The sequence below is a fragment of the Macaca thibetana genome, chromosome X (assembly GCF_024542745.1).
Source record: "Macaca thibetana thibetana isolate TM-01 chromosome X, ASM2454274v1, whole genome shotgun sequence".
Lineage (NCBI taxonomy): Eukaryota > Metazoa > Chordata > Mammalia > Primates > Cercopithecidae > Macaca > Macaca thibetana.
The window spans coordinates 144,206,921-144,229,529 of NC_065598.1; the positions used below are offsets into that span (position 1 = coordinate 144,206,921).

Here is a 22,609-nt window from a genome sequence, read left to right on the forward strand (position 1 = left end):
AATCTTTTCCTGACATGCAAACAAAGCATTCAGTCTTCAGCTTAAGCATAATGTTAGCTGTAGGTTTTTCATAGAAGTTCTCTCCTATTCCTAGCTTCTTCAGAATTTCAATAATGAATGGTTTTTGGGTTTTACCAACTTTTTAATCCTTCTATTAAGATGATCATGTGACAAAATGGGGAAAGGACACCTGATTCAACAAACGGTGCTGGGATAATTGGCAGGCCACATGTAGAAGAATAAAACTGGATTCTTATATCTCACCTTACACAAAAATAAACTCAAGATGGATCAAGGACTTAAATCTGAGACCTGAAACCATAAAAATTCTAGAAGATAACATCATAAAAACCCTTCTAGACATTGCCTTAAGCACAGACTTCATGACCAAGAACCCAAAAGCGAATGCAACAAAAACAAAGATAAATAGATGGGACTTAATTAAACTCAGAAAAAAAAAAAAAGCAAAAACAAACAAACACAAAAAAACAGCAGAGTAAACAGACAACTCACCAGCTCACAGTGGGAGAAAATCTTCACAATCTATACATCCAGTAAATGAATAATATCCAGAATCTACAAGGAACTCAAACAAACTAGCAAGAAATAAACAAATAATTCCATTCTAAAAGTGGGCTAAGGACATAAATACACAATTCTCAAAAAATATACAAATGATCAACAAACATATGAAAAAATGTTCAACATCACTAATGATCAGGGAAATGCAAATCAAAACCACAATATGATATCACCTTCCTCCTGTAAGAATGGCCATAATCAAAAACAAAAACAAAAAATAGATGCTGGTCGGGCTGGTGGCTCACGCCTGTAATCCCAGCACTTTGGGAGCCCGAGGCGGGTGGATCATGCGGTCAGGACATAGAGACCATCCTGGCTAACACAGTGAAACCCCGTCTCTACTAAAAATACAATAAATTAGCAGGGCGTGGTGGCGGGCGCCTGTAGTCCCAGCTACTCGAGAGGTTGAGGCAGGAGAATAGCGTGAACCCTGGAGATGGAGCTTGCAGTGAGCCGAGATCAGGCCACTGCACTCCAGCCTGGGTGACAGAGCGAGACTCCATCTCAAAAAATAAATAAATAAATAAATAATAGATGTTGGCATGGATGTGGTGGAAAGGGAATGCTTTTACACTGCTTGTGGGAATCTAAACTAGTACAACCACCAGGGAAAACAGTGTGGAGATTCCTTAAAGAACTAAAAGTAGAACAACCATTTGATCCAGCAATCCCACTACTGGGTATCTACCCAGAGGAAAATAAGTCATTATATGAAAAAAGATACTTGCACATGCATGTTTATAGCAGTACAATTTGCAATTGCAAAACAAAATGAATCAAGCCCAAATGCCCATCAATCAATGAGTGAATGGATAAAGAAATTGTGATATATATTATATATATACACGTTATGTGTGTGTATATGTATGTATACCATGGAATACTACTCAGCCATAAAAATGAATGAAATAATGGCATTTACAGCGACCTGGATGGAATTGGAGATCATTATTCTGAGGGTAGTAACTCAGGAATAGAAAACCAAACACCATATTTCTCACTTATAAGTGAGAGCTAAGCTATGAGGATGCAAAGGCATAAGAATGATACAATGGACTTTGGGGACTTGGGGAAAGAATGGGAATGGAGTGAAGGATAAAAGACTACAAATCAGGTACAGTGTATACCGCTCAGGTGATGGGTGCACCAAAATCTCACAAATCACCACTAAAGAACTTACTCATGTAACCAAACACCACCTGTTCCCCCAAAAACCTATGGATATAAAAAATTTTAAAAAGATGATAATGTGAGTTTTGTCCTTCATTCTATTGATATGGTGTATTACTTCAATTGATTCTCACATGTTTAACCAACCTTGCATTTCTGGAATAAATCTCACTCATTCATTGTATTATAATTTTTTCTATATGTTGCTGGATTAATTTTGTAATATCATGTTGAGGATTTTGCATGTATGTTTATAAGGGCTGTTGGTCTGTAGTTTTTTTTTCCCTTAATATTTCATTGTCTGGCTTTGCTATAAGAATAAAACTGGACTTTTAGAATACATTGGGAAGTCTTCCCTCAGCTTCTTTTTTTTTTTTTTTTCAGAAGAATTTTTATTAATTCATCTTTAAATGTTAGGTTAAATTCACTAGTGAAGTCTTCTTGGCATGGGCCTTTGTGTGGGATTTTTTTAAAATGCTAATTGATCTCTTCACTTGTTATAGGCTTATTCACATTTTTTTATTTTCTATCAAGTCAGTTTTTATAGTATATGTCTTTCTCAGAACTTTTCTATTTTATTTAACTTATCTAATTATTGGCAAAATTGTTCAGAACAATTAGTAACCTTGTTTTTGTTTTGTTTTGTTTTGTTGGTTTGTTTTGTTTTGTTTCATTTTTTTGAGACAAAGCCTAGCTCTGTTGCCCAGGCTGAAGTGCAGTGGCGCGATCTTGGCTCACTGCAACCTCTGCTTCCTGGGTTCAAGCGATTCTCCTGCCTCAGCCTCCTGAGTAGCTGATTTTTATTTATTTATTTATTTTTGAAACAGGGTCTTACTCTGACACCCAGGCTGGGGTGCAGTGGTAGAAGCATAGCTCACTACAGCCTCCATCTCATGGGCTCAAGCAGTCATCACACTTCAGCCTCTCAAGTAGCTAGGACCACAGGTGTGTGCCTCCATGCCTGGCTAATTTCAAAATTTTTTCTGTAGAGATGGGGGTCTCCCTACATTACCCGGGCTGGTCTTGAACTCCTGGGCTCAAGCAGTCCTCCCACTTCAGCCTCCCAAAATGCTGAGATTACAGGTGTGAGCCACTGTACCCAGTCACAGTGGGAGAAAATCTTCACAATCTATACATCCAGTAAATGAATAATATCCAGAATCTACAAGGAACTCAAACAAACTAGCAAGAAATAAACAAATAATTCCATTCTAAAAGTGGGCTAAGGACATAAATACACAATTCTCAAAAGATATACAAATGATCAACAAACATATGAAAAAATGTTCAACATCACTAATGATCAGATACTTTGTATTATTTAAATCATCCTAAAATTATTAGTGTTTGTTTTATAGACTAACATATGCCTATCCTGGAGAACATACCATGTGTAGTTGAGAAAAATGTATATTCTCCTGCTTTTGGGTGAAGTGTGTTCTATAGATGTCTAAAAGATCTAGTTGGTTTATAGTGCTGTTCAAGTCTTAAATCACGTTGTTAGTTTTCCATCTAGTTGTTCTTAGAGCTTCAGACTTAACTGATGACAATGAGTGACTTCTATTTGCTGTCACGTACACTTTCTCCAAAATTCATCACAATAAACCTCATAGTGGGTAGTATTGTGACTATTTTTACACATAAGAAAATTGAGGCTAAGAGTTTAAAGTGGCTTCTCAAGGACAGTCATAAGTGGCAGAGCCAAGATTCAATCTGACATCTTCTGAACTGACGTCCATTGTTCATTCTACTGTATCATGTTGCTCTTCATGCACACCTTCCCTGTTTGTGGACTGAGTGGTCTCCAGTTCTGACTTTCTCCTGACATATTGGGGAATCCCACTTGAGTCTGGAGGACTGAAATATTCTGTGTAGACAGAGACAATCCTGAGGGGCTGGAGTAGCCATGAGGACCTCTTATTGAAGGAAATGAAAGGTAAAACTGGTATAGAGAGTACCACTTAAAAAAAAAAAAATCCCAGCCTGTTTTCCTGAGGTTTTTCACAGTGACCATCATTTTAAAAGAAGAGGCCACTTACACTTTCACCAGACATGAGGCTTGGGAAGAATTTAGAAAACTGGTCTGATCTAACAAGACCCTAAGGCAGAGGAGCATATGGTGGCAGTGAAAGGCGAGTCTGCTTAGGTCAGCTCGTAGCATTTGCTGGATGTGACAATTGATTTTGTGTCAACTTGGCTAGGCTATGGTGCCAAGTTGTTGGGTAAAACATCAGTATATGCTGCTGTGAATGGATCTTTTAGATTTAACATTTAAATAAATAGACTTTGAGTAAGGCAGATTACTCTTCATAATGTGGATGAGCTTCATCCAGTAAGTTGAAGGCCTTAAGAGAAAAAGACTGAGGTCCTCTGAGGAAGAGAAATTTTGCCTTCAGATTGCCTTAAGATTCAAGCTCCAATATCAACTCTTCTCTGCCAACCTACCAGCCTACCCTGCAGATTTCAAACATGCCAGTCCCCACAACAATTGTGTGAGCTCATTTCTTAAACTAAATCTCTTGAGAGAAACTTGACTAATCCACAGGGCTCCAGATAAGATTATAAATGCAGACTCAAATATCATATCTAAATATTTAAAATTTGTACTAAATATTTAAAATTTGTAAATCAAGCTAACAAACTGTTCTATATTTCTACCTAAACAAATATATATGCACAACAACCTGGAAAGTCACATTCAAATGTAAAATCCTTGGACTCCTTAGAGTTCTGTACCAAAACGTGGTGACATGGAGAGGACCAGACCCCAGTAACTGGCCCACCTGTCTCTCTTCTCTTCCTACTCTGGGTTCACCCTTCATTTTGAGGGGCCTTACACATGTTTTATGGGCCCCTATAGTCCATGCTTCTAAGTTTCATCCACATTCTCCCCAGATAACAAACAGCTGCCTCCTAGAAACCCCTTAAGCATACAGATAATCACATAAATGTGTGTGTGTGTGCACGCGTGTGTGTGTGTCCCCAGGAATACACACCCAGGAATGGAGTCCGTGAACTCTCTGGAAATAGGAATGGGCTTGTGAACATTTAGGCAGGGAATTCCAGCTTCCCAGGTGCCCACTCAGATCTAGAAGGTGATCCAAGGATTCTGTGTGGTTACATCTCCTCAGGTCCACTCTCTCCTTTTCAGAGTAAGGTTCTTTAAAGCACACAGACCATATAGGGGTTATTTTTGCATGTGTCTAAATGTGGCACTAAACCTTCAAATCCTCAGGGGAGAAAGATAAGGTAGAGCAAATGGCTAGTGGTTTCAGGGCCTTGCCCACAGGAAGGGCTGCTCTTCCAAGGGCTCCTATCCAATCCTGAAAATAGACATCGGAAGTCTGGGCAGTTTGTGCCAACAGGATAACCAATTAAACCATTTCCAGTGAGGCAAGGAGGGGAAACAATCTCAGAGGGAATAACTCAGTCAGGCTTTACAAACCTAGACTACTAGTACTATGGCTTAAATATGTCCTCCAATTTTCATGTGTTTGAAAACTTAATACACTAATTCACATTTTTATTGTAGGTGGGACCTTTGGGAGTTGCTTAGGATTACATAAAATCATCATGGTAGCTTTATAAGAAGAGCAAGAGAGACCTGGTATGACATGCATGCTCTTGCCCTCTCACCATGTGATGTCCTACACCATGTTTTGACACAGTAAGAAGGCCCTCACAAGATGCGAGTGCCATGCTCTTGGAATGTTTAGCCTCCACAACTGTAACAAATAAATTTCTTTTCTTTATAAATTACCCATTCTCGGGTATTCTGTCATAGTTACAGAAAATAAAATGAGACAACTAGCTACCTCCACTTTCCTGTCTTATTTTCTCCAGTAAGGTTGCAACCTGCATCCCAAAAATTTCATCCATAGACCTGTGGTTTAATAAGTCTACAGGTCTCCAAGATCCTGTGGCTGGGACAAAAAGAAACCTATTCTGAGTCAAGGACTTCCTGGCTCAAGGCTGTCCTCACTGGTTTATCCAAAGGTAATTCCCATTTAAATGGTTAGTGAACACCAAGACAATGGCTTAGTAGCTGTTCCCCTACTGGTATAGATTACCTAAAGTCTCTCCAAGAATAGAGTCCCAGCACATTTCCACCATTCCAATGAGCTGTCAGGTTTGACTGGAGCCAGTAACTCTTTATTCATGCATGACCAGGCTGCTGATAGAGAGGTAGTGCAATGCAGAAAGGCATTCAGCACTGGACCACCCATGAATGAGTGTGCTTATGTGTTGTAATTCCCTCTATGCAGGTGGGCATCTGACACTCATTCATTCAGCACCAAGGGCTAGGCCAGGTCTCAGAGCCAACTCAGCAGCAGCAATCTGTCATCTGTCACACACCTTCTTGTGTTGCCTTTCTCAGGTTGGCTGCAGCCTCTGAGCCATGACCCCGTAACCATTTCAAAGATTGCCATGGACACTAGAACTCTGTTTCGGACTTTAAGATGCCTCTAGGAGAGGGGTGGCAACCAAGTTCTTTTATGCATGCTAACACCAGGCAGCACAGTATAAACAGGTAAAAATTAGAAATATTTTGAAGAAAGAGAAGGAATTGAGTTAACCTATGAACAGTGATGTGGACAGTTGCTTTCATGAAAGAAGAAACATATAGCAGATGAGGCCCCAATTAACTACCTATTATGTGTGTCTACATTACAAAGACAGAGACAGAAAGGATTGAATTTGAGAGTGTGAAAATAAATAGGGAAGAAATGTGTTGGGCCACAGCCTCCCAGAGAGTGGCTCCCTAGGTCCCATTCGCAGCACTGATTTAACTTCCTTTAGGATTTTTTTCAATGCCTAGATGGAATTGGAGATTCTATTTTCCTTTTTACTGCTCTGTTTTAAAAGAAATGTAATAGCATGCAGTACAGAAAGGAGGTTATTTTCTGTAAGTCTGGGACTTTTAAGCTACTAGTTCATTTAACAAACACTTCTTGAGGTTATACTATGTGCTAATCCTTATGCTAGAGGCTGAGACCATCTTGCTGAATAGAATAATCACGGCTCCTGCTCTCATAGGGCTGACATTCTATCAGATGACAGGGAGAAAAAAAAATAAACACATAAGTATAATAAAAATATTATCAAATAATAACAGTGTCTATGAAGACAAAGTGGTAAAATGGCCAGCAACTGTGATGAGGGTGGTCAGAGAAGGCTTCTCTCAAAAGATAACCTGTGGTCTGAGAATTGAGTGATGAGAAGAAGAAATCTGTGTAAATACCTGGGGGAAAAGCACTGCAGGTAGAGGGAACAGCAAATAAAAATGCCCTGAGGTATAAATGACCTTAAGGTGTTCAAGGAGACACAAAAAGAAGAAGGAGAAGAAAGAGAAGTAAGAGGATGAAATTGGAGAGGCAGGTGAAAATGGGCCATCTAGGGCCTAGTAGTCTATGGTAACATATTAGGATTTTATTGTAAGTAAAATTATAATTTACTGGAGGAGTTTATACATCCAGCCCACCTTCTTTTAATAGCAGCACCTCAGTTTTTTATTGTAAATATCTTTTTTCCTCCATTGAAAGCAGTCCAGTGGGACTAACAGTCTCAATGCTCTGCTAGATCCTAGCCAAAGTACAAGCCTAAATCAATATGTATTTTGTCTACACATGTTTTTCTTTTGATTTCATGACAGCTTTATTGAGATATAACTCACATATCATTCAATTTATTTTTTTTAAATGGACAACTTAATGGTTTGTAATATATTCACAGATATGTGCAATCCTCACTCCAGTTCATTTAAGAACATCTTAATTACCTCTAAAAAAAACCCTGAACTCTTTAGTTATCATCCTTCTACTCTCTTTCCTCTCCCTCTCCCATTCTAATCAACAACTAATCTACTATCTGCCTCTGTAGTCTTGATTTTATGGACATCAAATATAAATGGAATCATATGTGATCTTTTTTGACTGGCTTCTTGCACTTACCATAATGCTTTCAAGGCCCATCAACATTGTAGCATGTATCAGTACATGGTTGCTTTTATGGCTGAATAATATTCCATTGTAGGTATACCACATTTTGTTTATCCATTCTTCAGTTGATGAACATTTGGAATGTTTCTGTCTTTTAAGTGTTATAAATAATGCTTTGTGGACATTTGTGTAGAAGTCTTTGTGTGGCCATGTTTTAAATTATCTTGGGTGAAAACCAGATTTGCTGTCATATGGCCACTTTGTGTTGAACATTTTGATGAACTACCAAACTGGTTTTCACAGTTGCAGAAATAAATTTATATTCTCAACAAAAATGCATGAGGGTTCCAATTTCTCTATATCTTCACCAACACTTGTACAGGATGGACTGAGTGTTTATGTCTTCCCAGAATTGTTATGTTGAAGCCTAATCATCAATGTGATAGTATGAAAAGTTGGGGCCTTTGGCAGGTGATTAGCTAATAAGGGCTCTGCCCTTATGAATGAGATTAGTGCCCTTATAAAAATAACTCTGGAGAGCTAGCTAGCCCCCTTCCACTATGTGAGGACACAGTGGGAAGGCATGAACTATGAAACAGAGAGTGAGCCCTCAACAGGCACAACATCTGACAGAGCCTTATTATTGGAATTCCTTGCCTCCAGAACTGTGAGCAAAAAAATTTTCTTGTTTATAAGTTACCCAATCAAAAGTATTTTGTCATAGCAGATCAAGCAGACTAACACAACTTATTTTCCTATTTTTTCAAAAATTACAGCCATCTCAGGAGTTGTGAAGTTGTACCTAATTGTGGTTTTGATTTCTGTTTCCCTGATGGCTAATTGTGTTGAGCATTCCTTCATGTACTTACTGGCCCCTGTGTATTCCTTTTGGAGACATGTCTATGGAAATCCTTTACCCATTTTTAATTGCCTTGCTTTTTAATTGTTTTTTAATTGTTTAATTATTAGGTCACAAAATAAGTCTTAACAAATTTAAGATCAAATTCATCAAGTATTGTTCCCAATCATAACAGTATGAAACTAGAAATCAATAATAAGAAAATTTGGAAAATTGACAAATATATATAAAGTAAACAGTATGCTCCTGAACAACCAATGAGTCAAAGAGGAAATCAAAAGGGAAATTTAGAAATATATTGAGACAAATGACAAGGAAAACAACATATGAATCCTATGATGTGCAGCAAAAGCAGTTTTAGGAGGAAAGTTCATATCAATAAATGCCTACATTATAAAAAGAAAGATTACAAATACAGAGTCTAACATTATGCCTCAAGGAACTAGAAAGGGAAGAAAAAACCAAACTCAAATTTAGCAGAAGGAAAGCAATAAAGATAAGAATAAATTTGAAAATAAATATATTGTGGGTGCTATATTATTATCAGATATACAATTTGCAAAAATTTTCTTCAAAGACTTGAATTATGATATGCCAAAGATTTTACTCATGATGAATTCCAATTTACTTTTTTTAGTTACTTGTGCTTTTGGTGTCATATATAGGAAACTATTACATAGTTCAAGGTCACAAAGATTTATACCTTTGTGGAGGGGTGTGCTCAAGATGGCCAAATAGGAACAGCTCCAGCCTCAAGCTCCCAGCATGAGTGACACAGAAGACAGGTGATTTCAGCATTTTCAGCTGAGGTAGTGGGTTCATCTTACTGGGGCATGTCAGACAGTTGGCACTGGTCTGAGGGTGCAGCCAGACCAGCGAGAGCTGAAGCAGGGTGAGGCATCGCCTCACCTGGGAAGCGCAAGGAGGAAGGGAATTCCTTTTCCTAGCCAAAGGAAATTGAGACACACAACACTTGCAAAATCGGGTAACTCCCATCCTAATACTGTGCTTTACCAAGGGTCTTAGCAAATGGAACACCAGGAGATTATATCCCACATGTGGCCCAGAGGATCCCACGCCCACGGAGCCTCCCTCATTGCTAGCACAGCAGTCTGAGATTTAAGTGCAAGGTGGCAGCGAGGCTGGGGGAGGGGCGCCCACCATTGCTGAGGCTTAAGTAGATAAACAAGGCTGCCAGGAAGCTCGATTTGGGAGGAGCCCACCACAGCTCAAGGAGGCCAGCCTGCCTCTGTAGTCTCCTTCTCTGGGGACAGGGCATAGCTAAACAAAAAGCAACAGAAACCTCGGCAGAGGTAAATGCACTTATCTGACACCTTTGAAGAGAGCAGTGGATCTCCCAGCACTGAGGTTGAGATCTGAGAACGGACAAACTGCCTGCACAAGTGGGTCCCTGATCCCTGAGTAGCCTAACTGGGAGACATCCCCCACTAGATGCAGACCGACATCTCATACCTCACACGGTGGGATACACCCCTGAGATGAAGCTTCCAGAACAAGAATCAGACAGCAACACTTGCTGTTCAGCAATATTCTATCTTCTGCAGCCTCCGCTACTGATGCCCAGGCAAACAGGGTCTAGAGTGGACCTCAAGCAAATGCCAACAGACCTTCAGCTGAGGGTCCTGATTGTTAGAAGGAAAACTAACAAACAGGAAGGACACCCACACCAAAACCCCATCAGTACGTCATCATCATCAAAGATCAAAGGCAGATAAAACCACAAAGATGGGGAAAAAGCAGTGCAGAAAAGCTGGAAATTCAAAAAATCAGAGTGCATCTCCCCCTCCAAAGGAACAGAGCTCATCGCCAGCAATGGAACAAAGCTGAAGGAGAATCACTTTGACGAGTTGAGAGAAGGCTTCAGTCGATCAAACTTCTCAGAGCTAAAGGAGGAACTACGTAACCAGCACAAAGAAACTAAAAACCTTGAAAACAGAATGGATGAATGGATAACTAGAAAAATCAATGCAGAGAAGACCTTAAAAGAACTGATAGAGATGAAAACCATGACACAAAAACTACATGAAAAAATGCACAAGCTTCAGTAAACGACTTGATCAATTAGAAGAAAGAGTATCAGTGATTGAAGACCAAATGAATGAAATGAAGCAAGAAGAGAAGTTTAGAGAAAAAAGAGTAAAAAGAAACGAACAAAGCCTCCAAGAAATATGGGATTATGTGAAAAGACCAAATCTGCGTCTGACTGGTGTGCCTGAAAGTGAGGGCGAAAATGGAACCAAGTTGGAAAACACTCTGCAGGATATCATCCAGGAGAATTTCCCCAACCCAGTAAGACAGGCCAACATTCAAATTCAAGAAATACAGAAGGCCGGGCGAGGTGGCTCAAGCCTGTAATCCCAGCACTTTGGGAGGCCGAGACGGGCGGATCACGAGGTCAGGAGATCGAGACCATCCTGGCTAACACAGTGAAACCCCGTCTCTACTAAAAATACAAAAACTTAGCCGGGCGAGGTGGCAGGCGCCTGTAGTCCCAGCTACTCGGGAGGCTGAGGCAGGAGAATGGCGTGAACCCGGGAGGCGGAGCTTGCAGTGAGCTGAGATCCGGCCACTGCACTCCAGCCTGGGTGACAGAGCGAGACTCCGTCTCAAAAAAAAAAAAAAAAAGAAATACAGAGATGCCACAAAGATACTCCTAGAGAAGAGCAACTCCAAGACACATAATTGCCAGATTCATCAAAGTTGAAATGAAGGAAAAAATCTTAAGGGCAGCCAGAGAGAAAGGTCAGGTTACACACCAAGGGAAGCCCATCAGACTAACAGCAGATCTAATAGTAGAAACTCTACAAGCCAGAAGAGAGTGGGGGCCAATATTCAACATTCTTAAAGAAAAGAATTTTAAACCCAGAATTTCATATTCAGCCAAACTAAGTTTCATAAGTGAAGGAGAAATAAAATCCTTTACAGACAAGCAAATGCTTAGAGATTTTGTCACCACCAGGCCTGCCCTACAAGAGATCCTGAAGGAAGCACTAAACATGGAAAGGAACAACCGGTACCAGCCACTGCACAAACATGCCAAATTGTAAAGACCATCAATGCTAGGAAGAAACTACATCAACTAACGAGCAAAATAACCAGCTAACATCATAATGACAGGATCAAATTCACACATAACAATATTAACCTTGAATGTAAATGGGCTAAATGCTCCAATTAAAAGACACAGACTGGCAAATTGGATAAAGAGTCAGGACCCATCAGTGTGCTGTATTCAGGAGACCCATCTCACATGCAGAGACACACAGATGCTCAAAATAAAGGGATGGAGGAAGATCTACCAAGCAAATGGAAAACAAAAAAAGGCAGGGGTTGCAATCCTAGTCTCTGATAAAACAGACTTTAAACCAACAAAGATCGAAAGAGACAAAGAAGGCCATTACATATTGGTAAAGGGATCAATTCAACAAGAAGAGCTAACTATCCTAAATATATAGGCACCCAATACAGGAGCACCCAGATTCATAAAGAAAGTCCTTAGAGACCTACAAAGAGACTTAGACTCCCACACAATAATAATGGGAGACTTTAACACCCCACTGTCAACATCAGACAGATCAACGAGACAAAAAGTTAACAAGGATATGCAGGAATTGAACTCAACTCTGCACCAAGAGGACCTAATAGACATCTACAGAACTCTCTACCCATAATCAACAGAATATACATTCTTCTCAGCACCACATCGCACTTATTCCAAAATTGACCACATAGTTGGAAGTAAAGTACTCCTCAGCAAATGTAAAAGAAGAGAAATTGTAACAAACTGTCTCTCAGACCACAGTGCAATCAAACTAGAACTCAGGACTGAGAAACTCAATCAAAACCGCTCAACTACATGGAAACTGAACAACTTGCTCCTGAATGACTACGAAGTACATAATGAAATGAAGGCAGAAATAAAGATGTTCTTTGAAACCAATGAGAACAAAGATACAGCATACCAGAATCTCTGGGACACATTTAAAGCAGTGTGTAGATGGAGATTTATAGTGCTAAATGCCCACAAGAGAAAGTAGGAAAGATCTAAAATTGACACCCTAACATCACAATTAAAAGAACTAGAGAAGCAAGAGCAAACACATTCAAAAGATAGCAAAAGGCAAGAAATAACTAAGATCAGAGCAGAACTGAAGGAGATAGAGACTCAAAAAACCCTCCAAAAAATCAATGAACCCAGGAGCTGGTTTTTTGAAAAGATCAACAAAATTGATAGACCGCTAGTAAGACTAATAAAGAAGAAAAGAGAGAAGAATCAAATAGACGCAATAAAAAATGATAAAGGGGATATCACCACCAACCCCACAGAAATACAAACTACCATCAGAGAATACTATAAACACCTCTACGCAAACAAACTAGAAAATCTAGAAGAAATGGATAATTTTCTGGACACTAACACTCTCCCAAGACTAAACCAGGAAGAAGTTGAATCCCTGAATAGACCAATAGCAGGCTCTGAAATTGAGGCAATAATTAATAGCCTACCAACCAAAAAAAGTACAGGACCAGACGGATTCACAGCCGAATTCTACCAGAGGTACAAGGAGGAGTTGGTACCATTCCTTCTGAAACTATTCCAATCAATAGAAAAGGAGGGAATCCTCCCTAATTCATTTTATGAGGCCAACATCATCCTGATACCAAAGCCTGACAGAGATACAACAAAAAAAAGAGAATTTTAGACCAGTATCCCTGACGAACATCAATGCAAAAATCCTCAATAAAATACTGGCAAACCGAATCCAGCAGCACATCAAAATGCTTATCCACCACGATCAAGTGGGCTTCATCCCTGGGATGCAAGGCTGGTTCAACATACGCAAATCAATAAACATAATCCAGCATATAAACAGAACCAAAGACAAAAACCACATGATTATCTCAATAGATGCAGAAAAGGCCTTTGACAAAATTCAACAGCTCTTCATGCTAAAAACTCTCAATAAATTAGGTATTGATGGAACGTATCTCAAAATAATAAGAGCTTTTTATGACAAACCCACAGCCAATATCATACTGAATGGGCAAAAACTGGAAGCATTCCCTTTGAAAACTGACACAAGACAGGGATGCCTTCTCTCACCACTTCTATTCAACATAGTGTTGGAAGTTCTGGCTAGGGCAATCAGGCAAGAGAAAGAAATAAATGGTATTCAGTTAGGAAAAGAAGAAGTCAAATTGTCCCTGTTTGCAGATGACATGATTGTATATTTAGAAAACCCCATCGTCTCAGCCCAAAATCTCCTTAAGCTGATAAGCAACTTCAGCAAAGTCTCAGGATACAAAATTAATGTGCAAAAATCACACACATTCTTATATACCAGTAACAGACAAACAGAGAGCCAAATCATGAATGAACTCCCATTCACAATTCACAATTGCTTCAAAGAGAATACAATACCTAGGAATCCAACTTACAAGGGATGTGAAGGACCTCTTGAAGGGGAACTACAAACCACTGCTCAGTGAAATAAAAGAGAACACAAACAAATGGAAGAACACACCATGCTCATGGATAGGAAGAATAAATGTTGTGAAAATGTTGGTGGGACTGTAAACTAGTTCAACCATTGTGGAAAACAGTGTGGCGATTCCTCAAGGATCTAGAACTAGAAATACCGTTTGACCCAGCCATCCCATTACTGGGTAGATACCCAAAGGATTATAAATCATGCTGCTGTAAAGACACATGCACACGTATGTTTATTGCAGCACTATTCACAATGGCAAAGACTTGGAATCAACCCAAATGTCCATCAGTGACAGACTGGATTAAGAAAATGTGGCACATATACACCATGGAATACTATGCAGCCATAAAAAGGGTGAGTTCGTGTCCTTTGTAGGGACATGGATGCAGCTGGAAACCATCATTCTCAGCCAACTATTGCAAGAATAGAAAAACAAATACCGCATGTTCTCACTCATTGGTGGGAACTGAAAAATGAGATCACTTGGACACAGGAAGGGGAACATCACACACCAGGGCCTACTGTGGGGAGGGGGCAGGGCGGAGGGATAGCATTAGGAGATATACTTAATGTAAATGATGAGTTAATGGGTGCAGCACACTAACATGGCACATGTATACATTTGTAACAAACCTGCATGCTGTGCACATGTACCCTAGAACTTAAAGTATAAAAAAAAAACAGATTTATACCTTTGTTTTCTTCTAAGAGTTACATAGTGTTAGCACTTATATTTAGGTTTTAATATATTTTGAGATTTTTTTTATATGGTGTGAGGGAGGAATTCAAATCCTTCTTTGCATGTGGATGTCCAGTTGTCTCAGCACCATTCACTGAAAAAAACTAATTGATAGACCATAGATACAGGTTTTACCATAGACTTCTCAATTCAGTTCCATTGCTCTATATGTCTGTCTTTAAGACAGTTCCACGTTTGTTGATTACTGGAGATTTATAATAAGTCTGAAAATAAAGAAGGGTGTATCCTTCAACTTCCTTTTCATCCAAAAGGGCTTAAATTATTCTTGGTTCCTTGTATTTCCATGTGAATTTTAGGATCAGCTTATCCACGTCTAGGAGTATCTTTTTCATTCTTTTACTTTCAATTAATTAATGTTCTTGAAACTAAAGTGTCTCTTGTAGACAGCTTATAGTTTGATAAAGTTTTGAAATCAATTCTGCAAATCTCTGCCTTTTAATTGCAATGTTTAATCTGTTTACATTTAATGTAATTACTGGTAAGGCAAGATTTATTCTTTCATTTTGCTATTTATTTTCTATATGTAAGTTATTTTTGTTTCTCAATTCCTCCATTACTGCTTTGTATTGTGTTAAAAATATATTTCATAGTGTACAATTTTTGTTTGCTGTCATTTATTTTACTGTATATTTTTTAGTTATTTTCTTAGTGTTTTTCCTGAGGATTACCCTTAACATATCAGTTTATAAAATTCTAGTGCAGATTAATTCCAACTTAATTTCAGTAGTGTACAAAGACCTTACTCCTTTATGGAACGTTTCCTTCTTATACTATTATAGTCAAAAAATATATCTTTTTATTTGTGTGACCCTCAACTAGATTTATAATTATCGCATCATGCAGTAGTCTTTTAAGTCAAATGGAATTGAAATGGTATCATAATGAAAAATGCACTTATACTGGTTTAGATCACCTACATAGTTATCTTTAACAGTTTTTTTTTAATTTCTTTATATGGATCTAGGTTGCAATCTAGTTTTCTTTTACTTTTGTCTGAAGGTCTGCTAGTTACACATTCTCTCAACTTTTTGTTTACCTTGGAGTGTCTTAATTTCTTGTCTTTTAATGACAGTTTTTCTGTATACAGAATTCTTGGTTGACAGTAGTTTTTATTTTTTCTCAGCATTTTGAAAATATTATCATACTGTTTTCTGCCTCCATGGTCTCTAATAAGAAATCAGCTGTTGATCTCATTAAAGTTCACTTGTAAGTGATGGGTCACTTCTCTCCTTCTGTTTTCAAGATTCTTTCTTTGTCTTTGGATTATTTTATTATGCTGAGTATTGGTGAAGATCTATTTGTGTTTCTCATATTTGGAGTTTATTGAGCTTCTTGGATGGGCAAATTAATTTCATCAAATTTGGGAAGTTTTTTCATTGTATCTTCAAATATTATATTAACATCTTTCTTTCACTCCTCTTCTGGGACTTCCATTATGCATATTTTGGCACACTTGCTATTATTGCACAAGTCACTGAAGCCTTGTTCATTTTTCTTCATCTTTTTTCTTTCTGTTCCTCAGACTAGAAAATCTCAGTTGAACTAATTTCAAGTTACTTATTCTTCTGCCCACTCATATCTGCTGTTGAGCCTTCCTTATGAATTTTTCATGTCAATTATTTCCCCCCAGAATTTTTATTTGCCTCTTTTAAATTTATATTTCTTTACTGATGGTCTCTATTTGTTGTGACATTGTTCTCAAACTGCTCTTTAGTGATTTAGACATAGCTAAGTTTAGCTTTATGAATCTATTTAAATAGGTGATCTGAAGGTTTTGCCCAGTAAGTCCAATTTGGGGGCTTCTTAAAGGATTATTTCCATTGATTGCTTTTATACTTGTATATGGGTCATACATTCTTATTTTTTTTATGTCACATAACTTTTTGTTGAAAACAGAATAGTTCAAGTAATAATATAATTTAGATATTTGCCCTGCTCAAATATCATGTTGAAATTTAATCCTCAATGTTAGAGATTGAGTCTTGTGAGAGCTGTCTGGATCATAGGGGCGAATCCTTAATTGATGGTTTGGGCTATCCCCTTGGTGGTAAGTGAGCTCTCTCTCTCAGTTCACACAAAATCTAGTCACTTAAGAGTTTGTGGCACCTTCTCCTCAACTCTCTGTCTTTTGCTCTTGCTTTCACCATGTATGATGTCTGCTCCCCCCTCATCATCTACCAGAATTGTAAGCTTATTGAGGCCTCCCTAGAAGCTGAGCAGATGCCAGCACCATGCTTTCTGTAAAGCTTGATGAACTGTGACCCAATTAAACCTCTTTCCTTTATAAATTATCCAGTCTTGGTTATTTCTTTATAGTGATGTAAGAACAGCCTAACACATACAAAAAGTTGGTAATGAGGAGTAGGGCATTGCTACAAAGATACCTGAAAATGTGGATACTACTTTGGAACTGGATAAAAAACAGAGGTTTGAAGAGTTTGGAGGGCTCAGAAGCAGACAGGAAGATGAGGGAAAGTTTGAAACTTGTTAAAGACTGGTTAAACAGTTATGACCAAAATGCTGATAGAGATACAGTCAGTGAAGGACAGGCTTATGATGTCTTAGAAGGAAATGAGAAATTTATTGGGAACTGGAGCAAAGGTCAAGCATGTTATGCCTTAGTAAAGACCTTGGCTGGATTTTTTCCATGCCCTATGGACTGTGAAGGTTTAAACTTGAAAGCAATGACCTACAGGATCTGGTGGAAGAAATTTCTAAGTGGCAAAGTGTTCAAGATGTGGCCTGGCTGCTTCTAACAACTTATGCTTAAATGTGGGAACAAAGAAAAGACTTAAAGTTGGAACTTATATTTAAAAGGGAAGCAGAGCATACAAGTTTGAAAAATTTGCAGCCTAGTCATATGCCAAAGACAAAGCTTTTTCAGGAGAGAAATTGAAGCAGGCTGAGGAGCAACCACTTGATAGAGAAATTTGCATAACTATAAAGGAGCCAAGTGTTAATAACTAAGACAATGGAGAAAAAGCCTCTAAGGCATTCAGAAATCTTCTAGGCAGCCCCTCTTATCAGAAGCTCTGAAGCCTCGGAGGACTGAATAGGTTCATGGGCCAGGCCCAGGTTCCTGCTACACCACACAGCCTTGGACACTGCTACTTGCATCCAGGCTGCTCTAGCTCCAGCCGTAGCTCAAACGGACCCAGGTACAGCTCAGGCTGCCACTTTGGAGAATGCAAACCATAGGCCTTTGTGGTTTCCACATGGTGTTAATCCTGTGGGTACACAGAGGGCTAGAGTGAATGAAGCTTGGGAACCTCTGCCTAGATTTCATGAAATGTATGAGAAAGCCTGGGTACCCATGCAGAAGTCTGCTGCAGGAGTGGAGCCCCAGAGAGAACCTCTACTAGGGGAGTGTAAAGGGAAAATGTGAGGTTGAAACATCCACACAGAGTCCTCAATGGGGCCCTGCCTTGTGGAGCTGTGGGAAGGGTTCCACTGCCCTTTAGACCCAAGAATAGTAGGTCTACTGGGAGCCTGCACCCTCAGCATGGAAAAGCTAGTCAGTCAACTCCAGGCCTTGAAAGCTGCCTCAGGGACTGAACCCTATAAAGCCATGGGGCAGAGCTGCCCAAGTCCTTGGGAGCCCACTCTTTGCACCAGTGTGCCCTATATGTGGGACATGGAATCAAAGACAATTATTTTGGAACATTAAGGTTTAATGACTGCCCTGCTGAGTTTTGAACTTGCGTAGGGCCTGCAGCCTCTTTCTTTTGGCTTAATTCTCCATTTTGGAACAGGAATGCTTACCCGATGCTTGTACCCCCATTGTATCTTGGAAGTAAATAGCTTGTTTTTGATTTTACAAGCTCATAGGTGGAAGGGACTTGCCTTGTCTCAGATGAGATTTTGGACTTTGGGTTTTTGAGTTAATGCTGGAATGAGTTAAGACATTGGGGGGACTATTTCTAAATAGATAAGTATACTTTAAAATGTGAGAATGACATGAGATTTATGAGGAGCCAGGGGTGAAACAATATAGTCTAGATATTCCACCCACCCAAACCTCAAGTTGAAATATAATCCCCAATGTTGGAGGTGGTGCCTGGTGGGAGGTGTTTGGATCATGGAAGCAGATCCCTCATGAATGGCTTGGGCTATCCCCTTGCTGATAAATGAGCTCTCATTCTGAGTTCACACAAGATCTGGTCTGTGGCCTCACACGTGGCATTAAAAGTGTGTGTGGGCCAGCACGGTGGCTCACACCTGTAATCCCAGCACTTTGGGAGGCAGAGGCAGGAGGATCACCTGAGGTTAGGAGTTTGAGACCAGCCTGGCCAATGTGGTGAAACCCCGTCTCTACTAAAAATGCAAAAATTAGCTGGGCATGGTGGTGGGTGCCTGTAATCCTGGCTATTCAGGAGGCTGAGGTAGGAGAATTGCTTGAACCCAGGAGACAGAGGTTACAGTGAGCCAAGATCACACCACTGCATTCCACCCTGGGCAACAGGGCAAGACTCCATCTCAAAAAAAAAAACAAAAACAAAAGTATGTGGCATCTGTTCCTCTCCCTACTCTCTCTCTCTCTTGCTCCTGCTTTCACCGTATGTCTTCCTTGCCCCCCCCCTTCACCTTCTGCCATGATTGTAAGATTCCTGAGGCCTTCCTAAAAGCCAAGCAGATGCCAGCACCAAGCTTTCTGTAAAGTTTGCAGAACTGTGAGCCAACTAAAGCCCGTTTTCTTTATAAATTACCCAGTCTCAGTTATTTTTATAGCATTTCAAGAATGGCCTAACACAAATGATATAATGTGGCAATTCTTGAAATCAAATTTTCCCTATTTCCTTGGGGGTTTTTGGTGTTGCTTAATGTTTGTTTGCTTGTTTAATGACTTTTCTGAACTATTTCTGCAGTCAGTAGCTTTTCTTGTACGTAGCCACCACCAAAGTGTCTATTCTTTTAGTTTAACAGTTGGCTAGTGATTGGACAGATATTTTCTTAACCATAGTAAGATACTGCTGCATCCCAAATTTTCTTAGCAAAAAATATGGCATATTCCATATTGGGGCTGTGGCATTTAAACACCATTATTTTAGTGTTTGGAAGTTTTGTCAAATTTTATTAGGGTTAGTTTAGGGTCTTTTCTTAGAGCATTTAATTCCTTGTTACATAGTCTGAGGGAAAGCAAACACCACTATGAAATAGGTGGCCTGGAGATGGTTTCTTTGTCCACCTTTTTTAGGAAATGATACTGTCACCCAACACACATTACACTTCTCCCCATTTGTGTTCTGGCAGCCTAAACCCTAATGTCATCCCCATGCACAGACACACAAACAGAAACACCAAGCCCATTTCTTTTCTTGCCTATGGGTTATAATGTTAAGAATGGAAATTTTTCTTCAGTGCTCAATGCTCACCTAGTCCTTATCCCCAACTTTTGCCTCATGGTAGACCTGCAAATATGTCTACCTGTCAGTATATAAACCTACGGGCAGGTCAACCCCCTGCAGTTCTCCAGGACTTCACTTTGCTTCTGTCTCACAAACTTGCCTCTTCCCTTCCTTCCCTCTTTTCCCACAATCAGATAACTTAGAGATACATACACATGTTCTGAAATAAAGGGTTTTTCATAACATTTTGATTTTGTTTTAATTACCACCATCGCTGTTTCATTATGCTGTTGTATCTTGTAAGAGTGTCATTTTTTTGCAGCATCTTGGGCCTGACCTGAGTGCTTTGGCTCCTACTCAATCTTTGCTAGTGGCCGAAACTTCTTGGCTCTTTTCACTCTTTTTACCTTTTGTGGAATTTCTGTACTAGTACTAGACGATTTTTTTCTTGAACTCCCATGAAGCAGTCGTTTTATCGCCCTCTGTATCTTCTTCACCTGAAAGAGCAACAGAGTGATCACAGAAGGACATTGTGTTGGAGGAAGTAGATAGGCACTGAATGAGAAGAGGAGCTTTGTAAAAAGGGACATGGGCTAATGAGGATAAAATAATAAATTAAAAATAATTTAATAATAAATATATCTAAATTATTATAAATTAATAAATAATAATATATATTAATAAATAATAATATTAATAAATATATATATAATTATTTTAAAAAATATTATTAAAAATATATAAAAAAATATAAATAATAAATATAATATAAATATATATATTTAATAAAATAATATTAATTAATATAGATTATTAATACAGTTTGTGCCAGGCAAGTAAAGCGTAGGAGTCATAGGGGAGGGTGGATCAAGGGAAAAGAGCCTAAGTGAGGTGGTCTCACCTTGCCCCCATTTCTGGCCCTGGGTTGACAGGATTTCTTCGTCTTGTTCTTCCCTTTTGTGCTTGAGATTAATTGTTTTGTGCTTGGGTTTGATTGTTCCACAACTTTGCTAGATTCCTTCAATTTTCTAGTAACTTTAGCCATGTTGAAACCCCACAGTAGTCTTCTCTACCAGCATATAAAATGCTTATCCTCAGAACAATGAGGAGCCACACCCTTTAGCTTTATTTGTTCATCTAGGCACTTCCCCTGGCCAGGAGGGGTTAAAGGAGCTGTAGACATCACAAAGCACTCTTGGCTTCTGCCTAATGGTGAGGATGCTGGGGAAATCCATGTGCTCTGGTTGGAGACAGTGGGCATTTCCTTAACATCCCCACTAAAAAGTCTTCCCAAAATGACCTGTAACCCTTTCTCATCACCTGTACAGATGGCAAGAAAAAAGTGATGCCTCCAAGTCTTTCTCCATAGCCACTTCCATTCCATTTTTATTTTGTTCTCTCCCATCCTTTATCATGACCTAATATTTTGGATATCTTACCTAAAATCTCTCCAAGAAAATGTGATTATATTTAAGTTTTTGTGTAGATATAAATCACCTTATTCCCCTTCAAAAGATTTATCTTATGCACCTTGAAGACAATTTTATTCTTGGCTATTACACAAAACTTCCCATCTCACCTTGTTTTTCCAATGTATGTATAGACCTCTTCAATTTTTCTATTGTTTCAGATTGACATAGCAGCTCCTATCAGTCATGAAAATATTATGATACTGGCATAAAGACAGACATATAGACTAATAGAATAGAAGTAAGGGGCCAGAAATAAACCCATTTATCTATGAAAAATTGATTTCTAACAAAGGTTCAAAGACAAATCAATGGAGAAAGAATAGATATTTCAACAAATGATATTGTGGAAACTGGATATTCACATGCAAAATAGTGAATTTGGACCCCTAATTCACATCATATACACAAATTAATTTAAACTGGATCAAAGAGCTAAATATAAGACCTAAAACTATAAAATTATTTGAAGAAAACATAGGGAAAATTCTTCATGACCCTTCATTCAGCAATAGTGTCTTAGAGTATAACACCAAAGGCACAAGTAACAAAAGAAAAATTTGATAAGTTGACATCATCAAAATCAAAACCTTGTGATTCAACAGATAAAATCAAGAAAGTGATAGACGATGCATAGAACGGGAAAAAATTTTTGCAGATCATACATCAGTAAGTGAAATTCATGTAGAATATATAATATAAAGAACTCTTACATCTCAATAATAATAATGTTATCCAACTTAAAAAGTGTACAAGAGGTATGAAAAACATATCTCAAATGGCCAATAAGCAGACATCAATATAGTCAGCATCAGTAGCCATCATGAAAATGCAAATCAAAACCACAATGAGATACTGCTTCACATGCACTAAGATAGTAATAAGAAAAAATGACAGATAATAAGATTTGGTAAAGTTGTGAAAAACATTAGCCCTCATATCTTGTTTGTGGGAACATAAAGTGGTATAGAA

General features: G+C 38.7%; 1 protein-coding gene across 1 annotated transcript; it reads right to left on the reverse strand.

Annotated features, from left to right (window-relative positions):
- Positions 1-20,394: 20,394 nt before the first annotated feature.
- Positions 20,395-21,242, reverse strand: LOC126945309 (spermatid nuclear transition protein 3). The gene is made up of 2 exons (XM_050775219.1): positions 21,070-21,242; positions 20,395-20,665 (listed from the first exon to the last, which is right to left on the reverse strand). The coding sequence occupies exons 1-2, from the start codon at positions 21,211-21,213 to the stop codon at positions 20,522-20,524; spliced, it is 288 nt and encodes a 95-aa protein (XP_050631176.1). The 5' UTR covers positions 21,214-21,242; the 3' UTR covers positions 20,395-20,521.
- Between the last annotated feature and the right edge of the window lie 1,367 nt (positions 21,243-22,609).

Excerpts from the sequence above, each read along its gene's own strand:
- LOC126945309 (XM_050775219.1), bottom strand. The coding sequence starts at position 21,213 with ATGGCTAAAGTTACTAGAAAATTGAAGGAATCTAGCAAAGTTGTGGAA. Across the intron at positions 20,666-21,069 it reads GGGCCAGAAATGGGGGCAAG|GTGAAGAAGATACAGAGGGC; the intron begins GTGAGACCACCT and ends TTGCTCTTTCAG.